At 40.8% G+C, this 25,446-nt stretch overlaps 1 protein-coding gene across 1 annotated transcript; it reads right to left on the bottom strand.

Moving 5' to 3' along the window:
• Positions 1 to 8,423: 8,423 nt before the first annotated feature.
• On the bottom strand, positions 8,424 to 25,126 carry LOC114051162 (T-box transcription factor TBX21-like). Its single transcript, XM_027873371.1, has 6 exons — positions 24,204 to 25,126; positions 18,785 to 18,939; positions 18,246 to 18,367; positions 10,889 to 11,047; positions 9,848 to 9,909; positions 8,424 to 9,575 (listed from the first exon to the last, which is right to left on the bottom strand). Exons 1-6 carry the CDS (start codon positions 24,782 to 24,784, stop codon positions 8,927 to 8,929), a joined length of 1,728 nt encoding a protein of 575 aa, XP_027729172.1. The 5' UTR covers positions 24,785 to 25,126; the 3' UTR covers positions 8,424 to 8,926.
• Positions 25,127 to 25,446: the final 320 nt, after the last annotated feature.

Here is a 25,446-nt window from a genome sequence, read left to right as displayed (position 1 = left end):
GATGGTATTGAAACTTCCTGTATGTCTTATCTTCCCCATTAGAATATGAGTTCTTCAAAGAGACTGTCTTTTTTATTTTTTCATTTTCAGTGCTTAGGACAGTGCTTTGCATATAGTAAAGCTTAATGAATACTCATTTTGTTAGTTCATTTTAGCCTGCTACTTTGCTGAAGCTATTAATCATTTTAATTTGTATCTTTGCTGATTCCCTAGGATTTTTCATGTAGACCATCATGAGCTCACCAAGGGAGAGTTTTATTTCCTTTTTACATATCTTTACACCTTTAATTTCTTTCTTTTGTCTTATTGCTGTTGCTTGCATTTCCAGAACTATATAAAACAATAGTGGGGAGATTGGTCAGCCTTGCTTTATTCCTATACTTTTTTGGAAAAGTTTCAAGTGTATCCCTACCACATATGATGCTTGTTTTTGGCTTCAGAATGACATATCAGAAATATATCAGCTATATGATTATAATATCAGAAAAGGTCCCTCTACACTTTGTAAAGTTTTTAGCGTAAATAAGTGCTATACTTTGTCAGAGGCATTTTTCTGTAGCCATTGATGTAATCATATATGGTTTTGGATGTTTTTGTTTTTAATATGATTAATTAGGTTGATTGTTTTCCTAATGTTGAAGCATTCTTGCATCCCTGGTATAAATCCAAGTTGGTAATAATGAATGATTTCTTGGATAAATTACTGTGGTCTATTTGGCAGGATTTTATTTAAAATTTCTGAATCTATATCCATTAATGGCTGTGGTTTGTAGTTTTCTCATGTTTTATTCTTCCTTGGTTAAAGTATTACTATTATGTCTCTCTCATAAAAGGATTCTAGTAGGGTGCTTTCATTTTCAATTTTTCAAAATAATTTGTATAGTATGGATAATAATTGCTCTTTTAAAGTTTGACAGAACTTTTGGAGGATCTGAGAGAAGCTCCCTGCTTTCCACCCTCCACCCTCCACCCTTCACCCTCTCCAATCACAAGGAAGGGCCCTAGGGGTAGAGGATACTGATGAGGTGTGAGTTCTAGTGCTGTGTGATCTTGAAGCATGATGAAGTTCTTGTAGATAAGTTTGTAGATATATGATTTTCTCCCTGAGGACTTATTTAGCTTTATACCTGAAATTTTGATATGATGAATCACCACCATCATTTTCTTCCACATGTTACTTGTTTCTGCTATTTGTACTTTGATCCACTCATTCTTTAGGATTTCATTGTTAAGTCTCCATTTGGTTCTGCATCTTTTGCTTCTAAAGTAGAAATCCCTGAACTAATTACTCTTTTTATTGTGGTAAGATCGCTAAAGGATGTATTTACTATTTCTTCTTTTTTACATTTTCTTTGCCATATCTCTATGCCCTAATACATGCTCAATATTTGGAAAAATGCCAGGTGGTACTGGGTACAGGACAGGTAGGTGGCACAGAGGATAGGGCATGATGCCTGGAGTCAGGAGGACTTGAGTTCAAATCCAGCCTCACACGCAAGCTAGCTGTGTGATCCTGGGCAAATCACTTAAGCCTGTTGGCCTCAATTTCCTCATCTATAAAATGAGCTGGAGAAAGAAATAGCAAACTACTCTGGTATCTTTCCCAACAGAACTCCAAATAGGGTCACAGAAAGTCAGACTGAAATGATGCAATAACTACATACACACATACATTATATAATAAACACTCTTTTGCAGTCCTATTTAGAAGACATTGTATATTTTGTGGCTCTAGTTTCTCCAGCAATTTGTTCAGCTTTTTATTTTCCATTTTGTTTATCTTTCTGAAAGATTTATCCAAAACTGAGAAAGGGACATTAAAATCTCCTGTCACTGTTTTGTTACTTTCTACAAATTCTTGTAGTTCAGTTAATATTTCCTTTGGGAACTTAGACGCAAAGACATTTGGACCATTTAAATTTAATACTGATATTGGATTGTTATCTATGGTTCTTTTCAGTATAATGTAATTTCCTTGTCTATTCTTTTTTTAATGTTTTGAATATTTGTTTTTGCTTTGTCAGATAATATAATTGCAACTCCTATTTCTTTTTTTTTTAAATTTATTTAATGTATAGTACATTTTGTTCCAGTCCTTCATTTTTATTCTATGCATATTTTTGTTTTTAAAATATGTTTCTTATATTCAACAGATTGTGGAGTTTTGTTTTCTTATCCACTCTGTAATTTTTTTTCATTGTATTGAATTGTTAATGCATGCACTTTAAAATTATGAGAGTCAGGTTTATGATTTCCTCCACTTATTTTCAATATTTTTTTAAATTGTGATTTTTTTCTTCTTCTGTCATAAACACATTGCTCTGTGTCAGTTGGTTTAGCTTAATCTTTTTTAAGGTGACTTTATTCTTACCAGTTCTATTTCAAGCATTTAAACTCTTCTGCAGAGAATGAAACTCCAATGGTCTGGCTGTGTTGTTCGAATGGCATGGAGAACTCACACAAGGCAAGTGCTCACATGAAGGTCAAAAGAAGTGATAGAAATATATTATGTGTCTTGGAGTTTGCACCAGTGGGGTATTTTTTTTTTTGCAGGTTTTTTTTCTAGAAATGATCTATGATTCTCTCCATCAGTACTTTGTTTTCTGTGTTTACAAGTTCTGGGCAGTTTTCTTATATTGTATTTTCTTGCATTGATCTTGCATTATAGTGTTTGAGTTTTTTAACTCATCATATTCTTCTGGAAGACCTACAACCCTTAAACTATCTCTTTGCATCCTGTCTATAGTAAAAGAAAACCTGCTTTCTTTTAATGTTATTACTTTTTTGCTTGTCTTCTTCCAATTTTCCTTTACTTCCATATATTTACATTCATAACCAGTTATCCTCTCTTTTGTTTCTTTGGTGAGACTTGCAGCTGTGAATTGAAGTTTTTCTATTCTGCCCATTGTTTCTGCTGTGCAGACCACAAATTCTGTTCTCACAATTCCTTTTTCTCCTTTTGGGAATAGCATTCTGTTGTTCTGTGCTCTCTTCAAAATCCACATACTCCTCTGCCTCATCAGGTGTTAAATAATTTTTCTTTTGTCTTGTGGCATTTATTCATAGGTGCCTGGACTCTTTTAGTTGATATGGAGGCTATATTCCCTTCTGTTATTAAAAACCTCCTTCTTGGTTTATGTGCTTATGATCAAAGTTTTTAACTGAGTTTTATTCCTCCTGAGATCATTGGTAATTTCAGTCTTTTTTTTCTCATTTTCCCCTATTACCCCTTTTCTGATCCTCTGCCTTCCCCTCTGGTGGCTGATTACCTGGGAGCTTGATCTCAAAGTGTCTCAGCCCCCATCCATGCCGAGCCATTGATGATTAACCAGCCTGAATCTCTGCCAAGTGACTTCTAAGGGGACAGAAACTGGTCCCAACTGGTTACTAGGTTCCTTCCTTCAAGCTTATTAGAATACCACACAGTCATATTAATATAGGTCATCCTCTATTCTCTCTGTTCCTCAATTCTCTGTCCCAGTCGCACACAGTGCTGCCACATTGCTATTGCACCTTGGCAAATTTCTGCCATTTGGGGTTTGAATCTCCAAGGCACTAGGTAGAGGGGGGGAGAGGTGGGAAGCTGACTTCTGTTACAAGCCTAGACATGTATCCTGTCCCATTTTTTCTGTCCCTCTGATCTCCTGCAGACCTCTGGTGAAGCAGAGAATGCTGCCACATGGCTATTGAGGCCTGAACAAATTTCTGCCACTTGGAGTTTAGATCTCTCTGGGAAGAGGGAGGTAGTACTGAGGTGTTCAGTTCTTCTCTGTTTCAAGAGTCTGGATCAGCTTATGCAACTTGTCTGCTGCAAGGTTGATGGGCATTGGAAGATGGGGTGCTGAGTGAGCACTTACTGATTAAGGAATATTGGCCTTCTCTGCCATTAGTTCATCAAGTTTTTACCATTTGGGTTCTTGGTGTGCTAGACCATGGGAACAACTGGAATTGCTTTATGTCTAGTGTATAATTCCTATTTTGGAGAAGTTTGAGTGGTCATGAGGCTTGAAGAAAGTATCCATTTTGTTATTCACATGATCTGAATATTTTTTACTTTGGGAGTTTAACCTTATCTTGGAAAAAGAAATTGGACAAGCTACAAATTAACTCCCAAAGAGCAGAAGTGGCTAATCTAGGCAATTTATATTTTTGTAAGTATTTAATTCATTTCATTTAGATTGTTTTATTGGCATATAATTATTGGAATATAATTGGGCAAAATAGATTCTAAAAATTCTTTTAATTCTTCATCAGTTGTGAATTCACCTTTTTAATTTTTTATATCATTAATTTGTTTTTCTTTCTTTTTTTAGTGAAGTTAGCTAATAACTTATATATGTTGTTGATTTTTTTCAACCCATTCTTATTTTTGCTTATTAATTCAATGTTGTTGTTGTTTTGTTTTGTTTTGTTTTGTTTTTGCTTTCAATTTGCTAGTCTCTTCTTTGATTTTCAGAATTTCTATTTTAATGTTTAATCGGGGATTTTAATATGCTGGTTTTTGAGTATGTTCTTTAAGTTGCATAACCAATTCATTATTCTGTTCTTTTATTGTTGGAGTACTCCTAGAGAGGTCCCACCTACAGTTTCTGCAGACTTCTCTGTCTGTCTTCTTTTGTTCATCTGGACTCAAAAAAGGATTCTGTGATTTTTTTCTTGCATTTCCCAATTAGAATTTAGTCTGGTACACTTTCTAGAACTTTGTGTAGGAGGTATGGTGGAGAGCAGGGATGTGCTTCATCCTCCTACTTCACTATCTTAGCTCCACCTCAATCTGCTAATTCCATTTTCCATTCATTCTTCTATAGCTCTGATTTCTTTTCCAATTTTTTCCTATAGTACTCTCATTTCACTTACAAAAACATTGTTTCATTATTTTTCTAAAACTCTTGCTCTATCTTTTCCAGGAATTCTAATTGAATTTGTGCCCAAGCTGTGTTTTTTTTCTTTGAGGCTTTCTTGTATATGTTTTGGAAACATTCTCTTCTTCTGACATTGTCTTGAGTACCCCTGTTACTATAAAATCTTTTAGTGATAGAATTCTTTTTTTATTTAATATTTTATTTTCCTCCAATTACATGTAAAAACAATTTTAACATTCTTTATTAAAAATTTAAGTTCCAAATTCTTTCCTTCCCTCCCTCCCCTCCCCCTCATTGAGAAGGCAAGCAATTTGATATAGATTATACATGTGTAGTCATGCAAAACATATTTCCATATTAGGCATGTTGTAAAAGAAAACACCCAAATAAACAATAAAAATAAAGAAAGTTTTAAAAGTATGCTTTGATCTGCATTCAGTTCTTTCTCTAGAGATGGGTAGCATTTTTCATTATAAGTCCTTCAGAATTGTCTTGGATCATTGTATTGTTGAAAATAGCTAAGTCATTCACAGTTGATCATAGTAAAGTATCGCTGTTACTATGTACAATGTTCTCCTGGTTCTGTCATTTCACTTTGCATCAGTTCATGTAAGTTTTTTTTTTTTCCATTCAGTCTTCTAGGCTCTGTGAGTCTGGACTTGCCCTCCTTTTTTCTTAGAGTTCTGAGTGTTATGTTATTGCAGGCTTTCAGAAACAGCTCAATTAAGAACTTTCAAGATATTGATGCTCCCAAAGCTCTGATCTAGGGCAAAGTCTGATGACTGTCTCCCCAAATCTAAATTCTGGAAGTTCCTAACCTGACTTTGGGTATGAGCAACAATAGACTGCAGCTGTTGGACTCAGCCTTTATCAACCAGCTGGGAAACTTCTGGCTCAGAGCTAGAATTGTAAGCTTTCATTTGGACTGGAATTCCTGCCTTTGTTATTTTTCAGGCTTTACAAGCTAAGACTTAGATTTTTCTCTGCCCCCTCAGGTCCAAGTCACACGGTTGCTGCTTTCTTCTGAACTTGCTCGTCTCTGACCATTCCTTACATTGTAACACCTTCCCTGGACACAGATACCTACCTCAATTCACTCTGGATCATTGCCCCTGAAGTGGGTACTGACCAACATTTGGCACCTGTTCTCACACCTTGCATGAGACCAGGGTGCCTCGGTATGGGTCTGGTACTTCCTCTTTCCCTGATGCACAGCTTCTCCAAGCACTGAAATGCTCTGAGCAGTAGACTCTTGAACAGACCCCATCCCCAGTGTCCACAGACCTTTCTCTGCCTCCCTATGCTGACCTGAACTGGAAAAATGACTCACTATGTTTTTTTTCCCCCTGGATCTCCCCTCAAGAGTCAGTCTCATGCATTTTCTAGATATTTGGAGGTTTTTTGGCGGAAGGAGAAAGGAAGCTTTTATTTACTTCTTCCTGCTACTGTGACACTTTAGCTCAGCTTTTGTGTTGTTTTTTGCATTATGGCATTCAGGTATGTTTTTTTAAAAAAATGTTTTCCTAGGGGCAGCTAGGTGGTACAGTGGATAGAGCACCAACCCTGAAGTCAGGAGGCCTTGAGTTCAAATCTGGCCTCAGACAAAACCTACACTTACTAGCTGTGTGACCCTAGGCAAGTCACTTAACCCCAAATGCCTTAAAAAAAATAAAAAATGTTTTCCTCTGGAAGACCTATAATCTTCTAGTTGTCTCTACGTATTCCATATCTGAGACCAGTAGATTTGCCTTATATGGAGATCATGTTGATCATACTTTCTTTTAATTTTACTACTTTTTCTTTTCTTCTTCCAGATTGTCCTTCCTTCTGTGTATTTGTGTACCCAATTAGTTATTCTCTCTTTTGTTTCCCTAGTGAGACTTGCCAGCTTGGATTTAGTTTTTTTTTTCCTATTCTGCCAATTATTTCTGATTTGCAGGCCATAAGATCTTTCACAATTTTTCTTTCACCGGTAAACCATCCAAGAACATCTTGCTGTGGTTCCACACTTTGTTGGAGATCCACAAGATCCTTGGCCTCATCAGGTGTTGACTCATTTTTGTGATATTTATTCATGGAAGTCTAGACTCTTCCAGCTCATCTGGAGGTCATTTTCCTTCTGTTTTTATTATCGTCTCTATTGGTATTTCTGCTTACTTTTAAGCTCTTTAGCTGAGTTATCTTCCTTCTGAGATCTTTGGTTATTAATCTTTTACCCTGTTTTCCCCAATGGCTCACTACGTGACAGCTCTCTTTTTGATGGTGATTTCCCTGGGGCTGAACCACAAAGCAGTCTCAGTTTCCTTCCTCACTGGGCAATTCACATTTCACTATCCTCAATTTCTGCCTCAAGTAATTTCTGGGTCAGAAGAACTTGGCCTCATCTTGATTCTGGACTCTTTCCCTCAGACTTAGTGAAGTACCATAAAGTCACACACATGTCCTGCCCCAGTTCTCTCTGTTACTCAGTTCTCTGGCTGAGCTCTGTGATGGTATAGAATGCTGCCACACTGCTGTCCTGGCCAGGATCGACTTCAGCATCAGAAAGAGGAAGAGTTGAATACTGTTGAAAGCCTATGGGTTAGCTTGTACAGTCCTGTCTGAATGGTAGACCGTGCAGGAGGGAATTCCAGTGGAGCACTAAGGGTCAAGAATTAGCTTTCTCCGTGGTATCATGTTTTTACCTCATTTGAGTTCTTGGTGCCCTAGACCATGGACAGAACCAAAATGGCTTTATCTCCTGTGCATAATTCCTATCTTAGAAGAGTTTGAGGGGTTGTAAGAATCTAAGAAAAGGTCTAGTGTTCCATCCAGTTCATTATGTGATCTGGAAACCTCACTCCAGTTTTAGAAAACACGTGCTGAATAGTTTTATACCATGACCCTCCTACCTCCTGGACCTTCGAGTCATGAGCAGGGTGGGAGGAAAGTTTAGAGGTATCCTTCCTTCTAGCACTCATTGCTTCTGAGACAGAAATCACAGCTCTGCTTTATATCAGACTTGGCTCCCACTTATTCAAGCAGTATTACTAAACAATGAAGGCAAGAAAAAGAATATATGGTCAGCCCGATTCTCTGGTCCCTTTCCAGAAATGAGACAGCTTATAAGGCTCCCTTAAGAATGAGAAGGGGGGGGGGGAGAAAAAGTGAGAGAAAGAGAGAGAGAGAGAATCTGGAGGTTGGGAAGTCAGAGACCTGATCCCTGCTCTGATGTATCACATATCCCAAGGGGATGCCTTCTCCCTGGGCTGGGCTTGGCTTTCCTTCATGGGATCCTAGGATTGATTAAATTGGATGATTAGTACCCTTCACCCACCTCACCCTCAATCCCCTTCACACTGAGACAAGTAGCATTTTCCAAGTTTATTTAAAAGAAATAAACCAAAGATACTGGCATCCTATATCATGGACAATAAATAGCATCTAAAAAAACCCCACATGTTTTTCTAAAATCTAATTGTGAAACCAACCTTGCCTCCACCCTCACCTTCAATTCCAACTATTCCAGGATGTCCATCTCTCTAGGAAGGAAGACACCCAGACCTTATTTAAGGATACTGGGATCTCTCCCTAAGTCTGATCACCTGCTCACATCCTTTTTTTTTTTTTAGAGGATAAAGGTGTTTTTTCAAAGGTTAAGTAAAAAATGAGCTAGGCACCATAAGGAACAGGAGAGAGTCTATTTCCCCTCTTTCCCCTCCCCTCAGCACCCACACACAAAGACATACATCAAAAATGAGCAGAACTCTTCCTTCATGTTCTCCAGTAAACACTCGGCTGCAGCACCAGGGAAAGATGGCTGTGGTCAGGGAGGCTTATGAAGGACACAGACACCATTCCTTCTATTGACTTTTGGGGAGCAGACATGAGGATCAAGAGAAAATAGACTTTTAGGTCCTGTTTTAAGCATTCTCCCAAGCTAGGCCTTCTACTTTGGGGAGACACCATCAAGGAGAGGTGGGGTCAGCTTGAATGTACCCATACAACATCGTGTCTATTTTTCTGGGCCTGAAGCATGTCCCTACCTCCTGTTCCATCAAGAGCCAAAGGCACCGCTCCTCCTCTTAGTTAAAAAAATATACTTGGTCTCCAAGTGGCTGCTCTTTCTTAAAAGGGGAACCCTCAGAGGGGCCATGGGCAGGTGAGGAGTCCCCCTTGCCTGAATCATAAGGAGACACACGTCTTCTCTTAGAGTCTCCTTCGCCCAGTCCTGAGTCATTAGAATCTGACTTGGGAGTATCAGTCCAGATTTCCTCCTCAGGCCTCTTCTCTTCCTGGGCCCCAATAACAGGGTCCATGGGCATCGGGGGCACAGATCGGAGCCAGCCCCCATTGTTGACTTTGGGGTTATACGAGGGGGAAGTTGACCAGTCTCCTAGAGGGACCAGAGCCTCCTGGCTGGGGTAGTAAGGCATGGTGGGTGGAGAAGCGGAGGGCAGAAGTCCAGGCTTCATGCCGTTCATGCCCAAGGAGAGGATCTTACTGCTACTATAAGAAGGATCATAAGCATAGTCCAATGGTGGCTGGGGCGCCTGTGTAAAGAGCCAGGAAGAAAGGGGTACTCCATCCTTGGATTGACCTTGATGTGGCTCAGCGTAAAAGGGATTGGGTGAAGGGTACTGGCTTGGTAAGTACCGGCTCCTAGCCAGTAGAGGGTAGCCAGCCACTGGTTCAGGGGAAGTGGTGGCACTGGTATCCACAGCTGTAAGGAACCTTGAGGAGAAAGGAAGGGAGGGGGAAAGGGTATAACTAAAGGATATAGGGTTACCCAGAATTCTACCTCCCTCACCCTCAGTTCAGAGTCCCGGGTCTGTTTCTTATCTAACTAATTTTCTCCTTCTCTATCACCAGCCCCAGCACAAAGAATCCTGGGATAAGGGAACAGAGAGGAGAAGACTGAGTGAGCACCACCCCTAACACTTGGGGCCTGGTGGGCAAAGAAGGGGAGACACAAAAAGGAGCTTATGAGCCCCACCAGCACTTACGTATCCAAGCTTTCTCTAAAGCCTTTGGCAAAGGGATTATTGTCGATTTTTAGCTGTGTGATCTAGAGATAAAGGAAATGAAAGCCAGTGAGTGCCCGGCGTTCTCTCTGGGAACACAAGATATCTGACCTTCATTTTTGCATTGAGTGACTTTGGAGAAGTCACCTCAGTTTCTTCCTCTGTAAAGTGGGGAAAGGGGAAGTGTGAGGGGGGAGAACATTTTAACTATTCCAGGTCATCTACAAGGGTAAATGCGACCTCTTACCATCTTCTCTGTTTCCATTTGCTCCCCTCCAGGAACATTGTTACTCCAAAAGTAATTCTCCCTCCCCAAGGAATTAATCTAATTGGTTTTGGGCCTTCTTCCTGGGGATTAAGCTGTTCTGATTTGTGGATGAATTTAAAACCTTCTTCAAACCACACCACCTGAGCAGTCTGAGACCATGTTTCACTATTCAGTCTAGTTATTAACCAGTGCCTCTTAACCATCAATTACCCATTGTGGGTATTTTATCACATGCCCCACTACAGGGTGAAGTCTATCGTATTCTTTATCACCTCTCCCTGGATCGCCCCATTGGAAACAAAAATTAATCTGGTCACTTTTACTGGAAAGAACACCACAATCTATTGTTCTATGACTTTTCCATTCACAACATCTGTGACTGCCTAGATCAAAAGTTCTTAACCTGGATTTCAGGGGATCCTTGAACTCAAATGGGGAAAAAATTACAGCTTTAATTTAATTTTAAAAAACAAACAAACCAACCATAGATTTCACCAGACTGGCAAGTGGGTCCATGAGACAAAAAGTTAGGAATCCCTGGCCTAGAATAAAACATTCCCTGGTCAATACTCCCCTTCACTTTTTTGTTTTCCCCTTTAGAATCTAAGCTTCTTCAGGGCAGGAATTGTCTCACTTTTGTCTCTGTAACCCTTGTGCCTAGCACACAATCTGCACTTTGTAAACGACTGGCTAACTGATTCCCTCCCTCTCTCTTCCTCCATCCAGTCTTGATGTCCCAGTAGCTCGTCCCTTACCTCAGAGTTCTGATATGCAGTCACTGCAATAAACTCTGTTTCTGGGAAGGTAAAGATGTGAGTCAAGGAGGAGGGACCTGGTGCCTCATGGTCTCCATCTCTCACCTCTTCGACATGAAGCCTTGGTTGGTATTTATGGAGAGATTGCAATACGATCATCTATAACAGAAGACACAAGAAATAAGGCAAGAAGGGCAGCCCATCTTCCCTCGCCCACCCCCCCAACCTATCTGGCCTCTACCAGTAGTGACTGGGAAGGTGAAGAAGGACCTCATGTCATCTGAGATCTCTTTTCTCCAAGCTCCCTAGAAAATAAGAGGACCCTTCTTTAGACTAGGAAGGAACCACCTCCTACCCCATCCTAGGGTATGAAGCCAAGGTAGTGGAGTATGAAGAAGTAGTACATTCCAGTTCTCCCCACAACTACATTGAATGAAGCAATGAAAATGAATGAATGAATGGAAATTCATTGAAAGTGAAAAACGAAATGAAAATGAAAGTAAAAAAACACCAGACCCAGTAGTGAACGAGAAACTGAATGAGAAATTACAATAGGCTTTCTTTCCAGCCCCATATCACAAATTCAGCCTATAAGGCAGGTAACCAGAGTAAGAACTGTGGAAGAGGAGTGAAGACTGAGTGCCCAACTCTCTGATCTAGGGAATCCCAGAGCAAACTATGTACTCAGCCCTTAGCTCAGACCACTAGCTGGGGCTTGGAGAACACACGCAGAGCCCAGAGCACTGAGCGAGGCCTGAAGTCTGAAGATTCCCCAAACTGGTCAAAGACTCAACCCCAGGCCCAGAGCCAGGCCAACAGCTGGAGGCCAGAAGCACAGATCCAGTGCCCAGTGGGGCAGGGTCTCTCAGAGGTAATCTCAGAGTCAGCTCTGGGCCCAGACCAATAGCTAGGAATCTCCCAGAAGGGCAAGGAATCTGGACTCGGTACCAAGAGCCCCCACGATGGGGGGACCCGGAGCAGATCACTGACTCAGTTCTCCTCCATCCCCCCCCAAAGAAAGCAGGGTCTCCCAAGGGGAGTGGGATAATAGATTCAGCACCAAAAGAAATCCCAGAAGGATGAGCAATGTCAGATTGCCCAGAGCAGATCACTAGAAGAATAATTAAGCAAAGAAGTTAAAGAGCCATCATGATGTTAGAGATGTCCAAGACATGAACTCAGAAGAAGTAAAACCTGAAAGAAAAATGCAGCTTGCCCATCAAATCAATTAGAATTTCTAGAAGTATGTATGGAAGAGTTTTTTTTTAATGAGTTTAAAATGGTATTATACATAAATGAAAACAATATAGGAAAGAATCAGAAAAGAAATGAATGTGGGGTAGCTAGGTGGTCAGTAGATAGAGCTCTGGCCTTGGAGTCAGGAAGACTCAGGAGTTCAAATCCAGTCTTTGACACTTACTAGCTGTGTGACCCTGAGCAAGTCATTTAACACTGATTGCCTCACCAAAAAGGAAAAAAAAAAAAGAAATGAATGTAAACTCTGGCCCATGGAAAATTTAGCCTGCTGCCTTTTTTATTTTTTTAATGGCCTGTGAGCTAAGAATAGTTTTTACATCTTTAAATGGTTTTTTAAAAAAATCAAAAGGAAAATATTTCATGACATGAAAATTACATGAAATTCAAATCACAGTGTCCATAAATAGTTTTACTAGAACACAGTCTCATTCATTTTTATTTTGCCTATGGTTGTTTTGTGCTTCAAAGTTGAGACGTTACAATTGAGACTGTACATGCGTGGTATGCCACAAATATCAGTGATGCAGCCATAACTTGGGGGCAGCTAGATGGCACAGTGGATAGAGTACTTGCCCTGGAATTAGGAGGCCCGAAGATCAAATCCAGCCTCAGACACTTAGTAGCTATGTGACCTTTGGCAAGCCTCTTAAGCCTGTCGGCTTAGGTTTCGTCATCTTAAAATGAGCTGCAGAAGTAAATATCAAACCACTCCAATATCTATGCCAAGAAAACCCCAAATGGGGTCACAGAGAGTCAGACAAGACTGAAATGACTCAACCGCAACAATTATAACTTGACAGTGTTTAGAATGCCATACACATCTCCATACCATGACATTTTTTGTTTTTAATTACCAATGCATACCTGTCATGTTAAGAATAGAAAAATGGAATGCATTGTTGGTGGAGTTGTGAAATGATCCAACCATTTTGGAGAGCAATTTGGAACTATACCCAAAGGGCTATAGAAATGTGCATACCCTTTTTGACCCAGCAATAGCACTTCTAGGGCTATATCCCAAAGAGATCATACAAATGGGAAAAGGACCCACATGTACAAAAATATTTATAGCAGCTCTTTTTGTGGTGGCAAAGAACTGGAAATTGAGAGGATGCCCATCAATTGGGGAATGGCTGAGCAAGTTGTGGCATATGAATGTAATGGAATACTATTGTGCTGTAAGAAATGATGAACAGGTTGACTTCAGAAAAACCTGGAAAGACTTGTAAGGTCCAATGCTGAGTGAAATGAGCAGGACCAAGAGACCATTGTACACAATAATATCCACATTGTTCGATGACCAAAATTGATAAACTTAACCCTTCCCAGCAATACAAGGATCTAAGACATCTCCAAAGGCCTCATGATGGAAAATACTATCCACATCCAAAGAAAGAACCATGGAGTTTGAATGCAGATCGAAGTACACTATTTGTTATTTTTTTTTTCTTCTGTTGAGTTTGTTTCCTTTTTCTGGTTGTTCCTCCTATTGGTTCTAATTCTTTCTTACAGCATAACTAATGTGAAAATATGTTTAATAGGAATGTATATGTATAGTCTATATCAGATTGTGTGCCATCTTGGGGAGAGAGGGAAGGAGGGAGGGGAAGAAAAATTTTAAACTCAAAAGCATATGGAAGTGATTGTTGATAAATCAAAAGAAATTTTAAAAAAGAGTGGAAGTTGTGGTATATGAATGCAATGGAATACTATTGTGCTATAAGAAATGATGAGCAAAAAAATTAAAAAGAAAAGAAATGATGAGCAGGCAGACTTCAGAAAAACCTGGAAAGACTTATATGAACTGATGCTGAGTGAAGAGAGCAGAACCAGGAGAACTTTGTACAGAGTAACAGCCACAATGTGTGATGACTGACTTTGAGATTTATCTCTTCTTAGCAATGACTTAGCTCTAAGTCAATTCCAAAAGATTCATGATGGAAAACACTGTCCACATTCAGAAAAAGAACCATGGAGTCTGAATGCAGATCAAAGCATATTATTCTCTTTCTCTCTCTTTTTTTTTTGCTTCTTCTTTCTCATGGTTTCTTCCCTTGATTCTAATTCTTTACAACATGACTAATGAGAAAATAGGTTTAATACGAATGCATATGTTGAACATATATCAATTTATACACTGTCTTGGGGTGGGGGAGGAGAGAGATGGGGAGGAAATTTGGAACTCAAAATCTTATGGAAGTGAATATTGAAAATTAAAAATAAATAAATAAATTTATTTGAAGTTTAAAAAAAAAACCTGAAAAAAAAGAAGAGAAAAGTAGACTTCAAAAAATGTACTTTTAAAGTATTGTGGAGTGTGGATTTTTTTGTTATTGAATTAGGTGGCAAAGCGTTGTGTTTATTATGCCAGGACACTATATCTGAGCTAAAAGAATGTAATATATGTTATATTGTAATATACATGACTCGACTAAGCATTCTTCACAATATTACCAATTCACAGAAAAGCAATAGTTAGAAAAATTAGAAAATTTTAAATGAAATATCTCATCATAGTAGAATTTCTTGTCAAAAATAAAAAAAATTAAAATGAGGCTACAATTACAGTTGTTTCTGATTGATTCATTTGTTAGCCATTTACCTATGGTGAGTTAATTAAATTGTATCTAATTGTAGTAGTCAAAGAAACATGTCCAGAAAATATACACTTGAGTCTTTTGTCTCAATTAAAATCATATCCTTGTAGGCTGATATCAGTATTTGGCAGTACTTATCTGTGTGAAAAGACAATTTCAAAGATGAAATGTGTGAAATCTCATTACAGATCAGCATTAACAGATGAATATTTGCAATCTGTTTCAATGATAGAGATCACTAACTTTGAACCCTAAGTAAGTAAAATGTTATCTTCCCAATTTCACTCTTCTCACTAGGAGACTTGAATTACAAAAAAGTAATCAATTATTCTTATTATATTTTTAATTTCATCAATAATAAAATTGAGAAAATGTGTTTTTCTTTCATTACTTCATAGTTGAGGTGTTATTATTACATAATAATAATTAATATTATTATATAATATCCTCAATTTTCCCTCTTGGTCCACAAAGCCTAAAATATTTACTATCTGGACCTTTAGAGCAAACATTTGCTGAATCCTACCATAGAAGAGAGACTAGGAAAGAGAATTGGTAGCTTGGTACAATCAATACAAAACTTTACCTTACTAACAGACTCCCTTAAAGTTAGAATGGACCAAATAGAAGCCAATGACTCCATAAGACAACAAGAAATATTAAAACAAAGTCTAGTGGGGTGGGGGGAATAGAAGAAAGCATAAGGGCTCTCCTATTAAAAACAATTGACCTAAAAAAAAATCAAAGGAAGATAATTTAAGAATCATTGAGCTACCTGAAAGCTATGACCAATAAATAAATAGACAGATAAATAGATAAATAAATAAACAAATGAGCCTGGATATTTCTTTTGTTTAAATTAAATTTTATTTTATTTTCAGTTCCAAATTCTCTCCCTTTCCCTCCTTTTCCCCACTGAGAAGGCAAGAAAAATAAAACCCGTTACAAATATGTATAAATATGTAAAACAAATTTTTGCATTAGTCATGTCTCCCCTCCTTAAAAGAAAAAGACTAGGAAAAGAAAGAAATAGAAGAAAATATGCTTCAATCTGCACTGTGAGTCCATCATTTCTTTTTTTAGAGGTGGACAGCATGTTTCATCATGAGTCCTTTGGAATTGTGGTGGGTCACTGTGTTGATCAGAGTTACTAGGTTGTTCAAAGTGGATTATCTTTACAAAATTACTATTACTATGCAAATTGTTCTTTTCATTCTGCTCACTTCATTCTGCATCAGTTCATACTAGTTCTCCCAGATTTTTCTGAAACCATCCCCTTCATCATTTCTGTAACTTGTTCAGCCATTTCCCAATTGATGGGCATCCCCTCAGTCTTTATTCCTTTGTTACCACAAACAGAACAGCTGTAAATAGTTTTCTACATATGAATTCTTTTCCTCTTTATTTGATCTCTTTAGAGTATAACTCTAGCAGTGGTATCTCTGGGTCAAAGGGTATGTATAATTTAATAGTTTTCGGGGCATAGCTCTAAATTGCTTTCCAGAACAGTTGGACTAGTTCAGAACTCCAACAACAGTGCAGCAGGATACCTATTTTCCCACATCCCCTCTAGTATTTGTCATTTTTTTGTCATCTTGACCAATTTTATGTGAGCAAGGTGCTATCACAGAATTGTTTTATTTGCATTTCTCTAATTACTTGTGATTTGGAGCATATTTTTCTATGGCTATTGACAGTTTTTATTTCTTCCTCTGAAAACCAGCTATTCATGTCCTATGACCATTTAACTATTGGGAAATTACTCTTATTCCTGTATATTTGACTCAGTTCATTGTATGTTTTAGAAATGAAACCTTTGTCAGAGGCTTGCTGTAAAAGTTTTTTCCCCTCTGGTTTCCTGCTTTTCTTCTCATTTTAGATGCATTGGTTTTGTTTGTGCAAATTTTTAAAAAATTACATAACTAAAATTATCAATTTTGCTTTCTGTGAACTTCTGTCTCTTGTTTGGTCATATACTCTTACCCTATCCATAGATCTGACAGATATGTGTATCATACTCCCAAAAAATCATGAAAAAATAATTACTGCCCATATCCCTTAGTACCAGAGCGCAAAGTGAAGATAGAAAGAGTTCACTAGTCAACTTCTGAAAGAAATTAAAGAATGAAAATTCACAGTAACACAAGAACTAAAGTGCAAGGCCTCCAGGTCAAAGAAAAACTACCCCAAGATGCCAGAAAGAAAGAATTTAAATACCAAGGAGCCACAGTCAGATCACCCAAGATTTACTAGCTACCACCATAAAGGAGCTGAAAATACTAAGTCTGATATTCCAAAAAGTAAAAACTGTAGGCTTTCAATCAAGAAGAAACTTAACCAGTAAAACTTAAAATAATTCTACTGGGGGCTGGGAAGGGTGGCAGTAGACCTTTAAATAAAATAGACTTATAAGTATTCCTAATGAAAAGACAGAAGCTGAGTAGAAACTTTGAAATGTAATCAGGGGAGTAAAGAGAAACACAAAAAAGGATAATACAACCAAGTAACCGGAAAAGACTTCATAAGGATAAAGTGTTTGCATTCTAATTGGGAAGGGGGGGAATGATACAAGTACCCTTTAAGAACTATGAAGTCAATTAGAAAGAGTCAAATAAGATGCAGGGCCATGGAATTATTTTGGTTGTTTTGATTATCTTAAAAGGAGAAAAGGAAAGAAGAGAAAGAAAATTTTAAAAGGGGGAGAGTGAGAGGAGGTATTTGGTATCTCACATAATTTGGGGGAAGGGTGGCCCATAAATAGAAGACTGGATAAATGAGGCAGGAGTAGGGGGCAGGTATCACTTGAACCTGATTTTGAACTGATGTAGAGTGAAGTGAACAGAAATAGAACAATTTATATTACAAAACAATATTGTAAAAACAAATATAAATTTTGAAAGACTTAAGAACTCTGATCAATGCAATGATCAAGCAGATTTCCAAAGGGCCAATGACTTAGATAGCTGCCCACTTTTTGAGAAGAGAGGTACTAGACTATTTATGTAGAGTGAGAAATGAATTTTTAGATATGGTCAATATAGGAATGTGTTTTGCTTAACTATACATATTGGTTGTTTAGCTTAAAAAAAATATTTTATAGGGGAAGTAGGGCGATGGGAAGGACAGATACTTAGACCAGGTACATCAGTTGACACAAAAAATACTATAATTTTACTTGGAAATTAAAAAAAAAATCATCCTACTATCTCTGTTTCCTTCACTTTATGTGTTAAAAAAATGCACTGCATCAATTAATGCAGCTTGGTCTTTTGAGGTATTCTTAAATTCCAGTCCTTCCAGTGTTAATTTTTTAAAATAAAATTTAGTTTTTAAAACAAGAAACTAAGAAACTTCATGCTTACTTGATAACCTGTTCTAATATCCTACTCCCTATTCTTCTACCACCAGAAAATTCTTCAAATCTAGTTTCAATATTCCTTTGCTCTTGTTTTGGTTACATGGTCTTGGGAGGAATTGAGAGGTGAAGACAATGAGGATCTTACCTGGGTCACATTATTGGAGGCTCCTTTATTGTTAGTCAGCTTGAGTTTTCCAAATGATATTTCCTGTCGCATCCAGTGGGCCCCCGTGTTGGGTGAGTCTGGGTGGATATATAACCTATTCCCTGTAGAGAGAGTAATTCTATTGGTGTTATATACCCCTTATGGGTAGGATTTTGGGAATTCCTGATGCTAAAGAGGTATATTGAGGGATGCAGGAGTAGAAGGAGGCGTCTATGGTTTCTATGAGGCTGGGCTACAGGATCATTTGGCATTGGGATATAAGTATAGACAGGCCCAGGAAGTGAAAGGTGGGAAAAAAGACAAGAAGAGAAGAGTGAAATTGATGGGAAAGGTTAGTGGGAGGGGAGGAGGACTGGGAAGAAGGGACAGGGAAGGTTGAATAACGAAGGGTTGGATGGGTGAAACAAAGGCATTAATTAGATTTGCTGCCACCAGAGGGCGCCCCAACCTCAGCGAGAGAGAGAGAAAAACATCCCACTGGCTGATTGACCCAAATCCCGCAGTGAATCCCTCCCTACCTGGCATGTTGTTCTCGGCCTTTCCACACTGAACCCATTTGCCATTTTGATAACGCCAGTGGTGTTGATCAACCAGCACCACTTCCACAAACACTCGGTAATGGGCAACAGGGTCCATGCCATGGATCGTGTAAGCCAGGAAAGGGAACATCCGTCTGTGAAGAGAGAACTGTTACTCACATCCCTCCAGGCTTGCAGAGTACTTGGGGCTGGGCAGGGCTCTGCCCAAGGTATAAAATATTTTAAATTGTTCTTTATTTCTCTAGCGCTAAACACGTGGGCACACAGAACTTAATAAATGTTTGTTGGTTGATAGATTAATCTTCCCTTGATAGAGGTGTTAAATTTCCATTTTGACATGGGCTATTTTTTTCCATCAGTCAAAAAAAAAGTTTTTATTAAGTACTTCTTGTGTGCTAGGAGCTGTGTAAGTGATGAGGAAACAAAGATAGGTTCATGCAAACCTTCTCTTTAATTTCATTTAAACTTAAAACCTAGTTGCTGTCTCACCATCTTCCAAGGGGTACCTACCACGCATCTCTCACTGACAGCTAAGTCATCCATTCTGACCACCTCAATAAGCAAGGGGGTCTTTCCCAAAAGATAGAAGATCTTGAAGCCCCGTTGCCAGTAATCTCCATCAAGTCCAAGAATAATGTAACTCTAAAGACATGCTTCTTCCTCAGATATGGAAACCTGAACCTAAAAACAACCAGTCACTAATCTCCCACCCTACCATCACCAGACACTCCCCTTCTTTCCCGTATACTACTGGAACTGTGACCAAAGGGGCAGGACCCTGGTACATGTGTTGGTCCTATCTCCTGCCCCACTCCCATACACAGACATGCTGCAAAAGAGAAACTAAAGATGGGCTGGGCAAGTGCAGGAAGCTTCTTTTCCGCCTGCCCCAGGTTTCAAAGGCTCCCTTAGGCAGAACCCCTTCCACCCCCACTCTAAGCCTGGCCCTGGTGTGCAGCTAGAGGGCCAAGGAGAAGCCCTGGGAATCTTTGGAAAAGAAAGGGTAGAGTAAACAGGAGGTGAGAAATGTTAACCTCCTACCATACTAGGGAGAATATTTAACCCTTTGACTCCCAACATTGGCATAAGAATCTATGATAGACTCTTCCTTTCAAGTCAATCGAACAACATCGAGCCATCAGGAGAACATATTAAGGGGGAAAAAATCATTCTTCATTGTAGATGAAGTGTTTTCCAAATACTTCCAAATACAAAGTACTGCCTCACTCACATAAGCTGGAGATACTTACTTCCATACTTAAAACACCTTTCATTTCCCTCCCCTCCCATTCCCCGTTCACCAGGCTCTTAGGTTAAGGATCTACTTGTCTAGGTGAAGCAGATCTAGAGCCCTAGGTCTGATGATCTAGACTCTGATCTATGAAAGCCTGATCCAGGGGTCCTCCCCCTCCAACACCTCCAAGCACCCAGAGGCACAGAGGATGATGAGGAACAATTAGGGGAGGGATTTGATGGGAATTAGGAATGCAGATTCCAAAGAGACAAGGGTCCAGAGATGCCTGCTGGAGCCCAGATGTTAGAGGCCAAAAGAATTCACCCATTCAGGGGTTGTACCTGGGAGGATCAATGGAGGGTATGAGAAGGGTTTCAATCCCATCTCTACCACCAACTCTCTACTGAGAGACAGATCACTGCTTCAGTTAACAGTTTCCCAAATGAACCTCTCTTCCAAAAAGAAAGTGACATTTCTCCATCTCCAAGAGAAACATTTTAAAATGACCTGGGAGGGATAGGGAAAGATGAGAATGGAATGGACAATAAGAAAAATCCATTTTACTCTTGGTTCCCCAGAGCCATCACCATCTGAGACCCACAAATAGGCTCTAATTGCTACCCTGATTGCTACTGAAAACTTAATGACCAAGAAAGAAGCAATAGGGTTCAGCTACGAGGATGTCAGATGTTGACCCCACAAAGGGCAGACAAAACTCCCCATACAACTCCTGCCACCTTCCTTCCATTTCTTTGGATGAGATATTTCCTCATCTTTCAGATAAGAGAGTTGTTTCATTGATCTCAGAGAGGCCCCCTTCCAGCCCTAAGTAATTTAAGCCACCAAAGGTTAGAAGCTTTGGGCATGAGAAGCTTCCCTCCTTCCTCTTCCTCAACTATACTTAGACAAACAGTTCCTGGTCAATTCAAGGCATTGAAAGATGGTCACAAACATCAGCTTCCTGGGAAATGGGGGCCCTACAAGTGTGCTCAGGCTCTGTGTGTGTGTGTCTATTGGGGGGAGGGGTGTGGCTGTCAGAGTATAGTGGGGAATCTCCCAGGACTACAAAGTTGTCTGGCTCATCAAATGTTGATTTCTCTCTTTCTGTCTTTCACACACACACCCTCAGACAAATGTATTTATGCCACTGCTGTCACCAATTATAGTCATTGTTATGGCTTGGCAGATTGGAGCTACCAGCCCTGATTCTACCCCAACCTTCTCCACTACACACAGTTGTTCTTTTAGAAATAGAGGTATTGAGGCCTCTCTGATGATTTTCTTCCTCCCTCAGCAGTACACCAACCACAATTCCGTCTCTTCTCCACTCAATACCAATCCCTGATCGATGGGGTGAGGTGCTATTGGATTTCAGAGTTAGAGGCACTCATGTAGTCCAATCCCCTCATTTGCAGGTGAGAAATAGAAAGGGGGGGAGAGACTTGCCCAAGGTCATGCAGGTAATGTGGCAGAGGTGCAAATTTAATCTATATCTATGTTCTTTCCACTAAAAACAGAAATGTTCTGAAGTAATGAACAGAACACACAGGCAGAAATGTAAACAAAAATATGTACATAGTCAAAGTTAACCATAAAAAATAAAAGTACACCCTAAATCCCATTCAACAAACATTTTCATCCTAAAGAAACTTAAGCTATCCAAAAGACTACAGAATGTTAGCAGTGAACAGGACTTTAGAAATCATATAGTTTAATCCTCTCATTTCTTGGACAAAAAATATTCCAAAGGTAGGGAGTTACTTGCCCAAGGACATGTCCAGTTAGTGGCAAAACGGTGATCTTCCCCACTTTCTAACAGAGGAGGCCCTAGCCCCAGTCGGAACCATGCCCTCTCCACCCATGAACCTAGAGCTATGCTGGCCAGCCAGACTGACGTATGGGGCAGGAAGGTGGGCAAGATTAGGACTTGAAAATAGATGAATCACCATAGAGTTAAGGGATAAGAAGATAGAGTCTTCTACTTCAGGGTGGAAGAGATTTTTAAAAAGAAGAAAGGAGGTGCTGATATGTTATATTGGCTGGTGGCTTTGGAGGAATCTGTGCTGAGAGGTTTGCAGAAATAGAATGATAGGAATGACAGTGTCATGGGAATACCCCCTGAGTCATTGGACTCAACCTATTAAAGGATATCACTGGAAAAGATCTGGGTTCTGGTCTAGGCTCTGCCATCAACAATCATTCAGGTTTATAATGTGATTTACAATTTAGAAGTCTCTTTCTTGACTAGGACTATATAGCATCATCTCCATTATGTCAGTAAGCTCCTAAGAGATGCAGAGGAAGGCCAAAACAGTCCCTATCCTCAAGGTGCTTACATTTTAATGGAGGAGAAAATTGGTAAATAATTAGGTATATACAAGATATATAAAAAAGCAGATGGGGGAAGGCAACCTTAGAAGAGAAGGTTATTTTTATAGATGAGGAAACTAAGGCAAGCGGCTTGCTAGTGTCAGAGAATGTCACAGTCTTCGTCAAATCTTTCAACTATGTCTCCTCCCACCAGAGCAGGTCATGTCATCCATTTGAACCCCAATTTCCTCATCTACAAAATGAGGATCATAAATTTAGTACTAGATGGGAATTCAGAATTCTGTTCCAACTTCCTTATTTTACAGATGAGGCAACTGAGGCCCAAATGTTTTGCCTGAGGTCAGAGGAGAGGGGAAGAGGGTAAGGACTCAAATCCGGCTCCTCTGACTCCAAATTTTTAGTTACCTTCTAATCCCTATCTACGATTTGGTAAGAATTAGAACATAAACTTCTTTCGAGCAGCTACTCTCTTAATATTTTCTATTTGTATCCATCACCACCCCATCAGTTGGCACAGCACTTACAATCTAGTAAGCATTTATTAAATGGTCAGTTTAACTAGAAAGCGAAGACATTTAGAATTTTTCAAACCATGCCCCACCCTAGCCTCAAAGACTTCAATGGAATCAGCTTAATGCCCGACAAAAATTGAAGAACCTAACTGAAAAGTGAAGGCCTCTTAATAAATAACTGAATGTATCTCATTACATCTAATATGAATTCTAGTTTCCCAAAAGAAAAAAGCTCAATTAGCACATGCACAATGGTTCAAACAGAAAGTGACACAGAATCATGATAAACGATTGCTTATTAAACAATCACCAACAGGTAACAAGTTTCTCTTTCTTCCCCCAGCTAGAGGCCTTTATCCGGAAGCAGCATCCTCTGCCCCAAATGCTCCTCTTCCACTCCCCAGCCCCTCAACAGGCAGAGTCCACTCACTCCCCAGTTATCTCCAAGGTTGGGAGGGGGGAGAGGGAAGGAAAAAGAAGCGATATTAATAACATTTTAGCAGCTTAACCCCAGAAGAGGGGTAAGATGAGCCTCAGAAGCTCAGGGATCCTTGGGTCCACTTCAACTACCTGCCCTTACCCTTTAGGGTTGAAGGACATCTCTGTCCCCTTCCCACCATCTCTGCCCCCCTCCCCCATCAACCCACATAGAGATACAAGGACATATGATCTCAAAGCAAGACCGGAAAGGAAAGTTGGAGAGGGCATCTGTGTCACCGAATCCAGGCCCCCATCAAAACTGGCTTCTGAACAAGAGCCGCTGAAGGACAGGAGGGAGAGCGACGAGGAAAGGGTGAAAGCACCCTCTGCTCCCAGCCTGACTTCTCCAATCACCTCCCCCCTCCCCATCAAGTCTACTCTGCCTGCATTTTGGTAAAAGAATGCACAGTCGCAATTTCTCTGAGCCTCAGTTCCTCATATCCTTCACCGTAGAAAACTTTCCTCGTTACAAAAAAAAAGGGGAGCGAGGCAAAGAATATCCCCACCTCTACCCCAGGCTTCAACCCTGCAGAGCCTATGTAACACTCCCTCTGCTCTCTGAGACCTCATTCCCCTTCAATGACATACACTCTTTTGGGAGTCGGTGGGATGCTAAGCGAGGAGGGGAGCTGGGAGGCAGGGATCTCGAACCAGAGAGGCCTCCTCTACGGGGAGCCAACACACTCCCCGAAACAACGAGCGCTAAAAAGGAGACTCCAAGCGCTTCATACGAAACCTCAGCTACTAGTGAATTTGAACGGCGCTTGAGAAGGGGAGATGCGGTGGTGGTTCCCGAACTCCTAGAGGACCCAGGCGTCCGGCCCCACAGCCGCTCACTTACCGGCCCTGCTTGGTAATGATCATTTCGGTCTGTTGCCTATAAAACTTGAGCCAGAGGGAGTGGTTGCCGAGGACCACTTTCAATTTTCCGGAGAAAGCGGTCCCGCTGCAGGGGTCCCTGGCCCGGATGCCCAGATTCGCCTCGGGGTTGGGGAAGAACTGGTTGCTCCGGGGATAGATCCCACCCACTGCTCCAGCAGCGCCAGAGTAGCCGTCGAGGGGCTGGAAGCCCTCGCCACCCGAGGTGAGCGCATAGGGCTCCGGGCTTCCTGCGTAGCCCGCGGGCTGGGGCTGGGGACGGGCGGGGAAAGAGTAAGGGGAGAGGAAGCGGCCCGGGCTGGGAGCTGGCTGTACGCCCACAGGCACCATAGCAGCTCCCGGATAGGGGACGCCGTTTGCCCCATCGCAGCTGCCTCTGCAATCGCGGTCAGCTACTCCAGCGTCCAGAGGGGCCCGAGGCTCGGGCTGGTAGAAGTAGCGGCCCTGCACCTCGCTCACCCCGACTCGGCCATCTTCGTCCCCAGGCATGGCAGGGTCGGTGCCCATCAGCATGGCTTCAGAGCGGGTCTTCTGGACGCCCATCCGGGGTCGGGGGTGGGCAGCAGGGGGAGTGGGAGAGCCCTGGCAGCTTCCCGCCGCCGCTCCGTTTGTCAAGATGCTTGCCTGCCAGCGGCTGCAGCCTTAGATGACGGGTCGACGGTCGGAGCGGACCCCCTTCCCATACGTTGACGGGGAGGGAAGGTAAAGTAGCTGCTGTCTCTCCTGCTGCCCCTCCGACTGGGTTAGAGTGCCAGAGATCTTGGGACTGTGTGCAGTGAAAGGACTTGGCCCAAAAGGGGGTGGCTGGAACTCGGGGGTTCCTCCACCCCCGTGTTAGCAGTGGCAATGCCACTCCTCACTGCAGTTTATTCGCTCCCCGGACTAGCTCGGTTTCACCGCCTAGGGCGCCCGGGTTGTCTCATTTTAAACCCTCACCTCTCAGTCCCCCCACCCACACAGAAAGCCCCGCCCCTAACCTCGCCCCCTTAAACACAAGACATTCAAAAAACCAAAAAATGCTTAGCAGACGGACAAACGGACTTGTACCCCACCACCATCTTCTCCCCATCATCCCTTTCTTGCCGAACCCCTTCCTATCCAGGTATTCCCCCAAAGAACGGAACTTCTTAATTGGTAATCTCTCCGCCCTCGAAAGCCTCGTGGAGTGTAATTCTCAGCACAGTGCCTGGGCCACACAGAGGAGA

This window comes from Vombatus ursinus, unplaced genomic scaffold (assembly GCF_900497805.2).
Source record: "Vombatus ursinus unplaced genomic scaffold, bare-nosed wombat genome assembly UNPS02014801.1, whole genome shotgun sequence".
Classification (NCBI taxonomy): domain Eukaryota; kingdom Metazoa; phylum Chordata; class Mammalia; order Diprotodontia; family Vombatidae; genus Vombatus; species Vombatus ursinus.
Note: the sequence above shows the minus strand (reverse complement) of the source record. Positions and strands in the feature narration are given on the sequence as shown.

Coding starts and splice junctions, on each gene's coding strand:
- LOC114051162 (XM_027873371.1), bottom strand. CDS start 24,784: ATGGGCGTCCAGAAGACCCGCTCTGAAGCCATGCTGATGGGCACCGAC. Junction 18,940..24,203: donor ATCATTACCAAGCAGGGCCG/GTAAGTGAGCGG, acceptor CTCTCTTCACAG/ACGGATGTTCCCTTTCCTGG. Junction 18,368..18,784: donor GGCCGAGAACAACATGCCAG/GTAGGGAGGGAT, acceptor CTCTCTCTACAG/GGAATAGGTTATATATCCAC.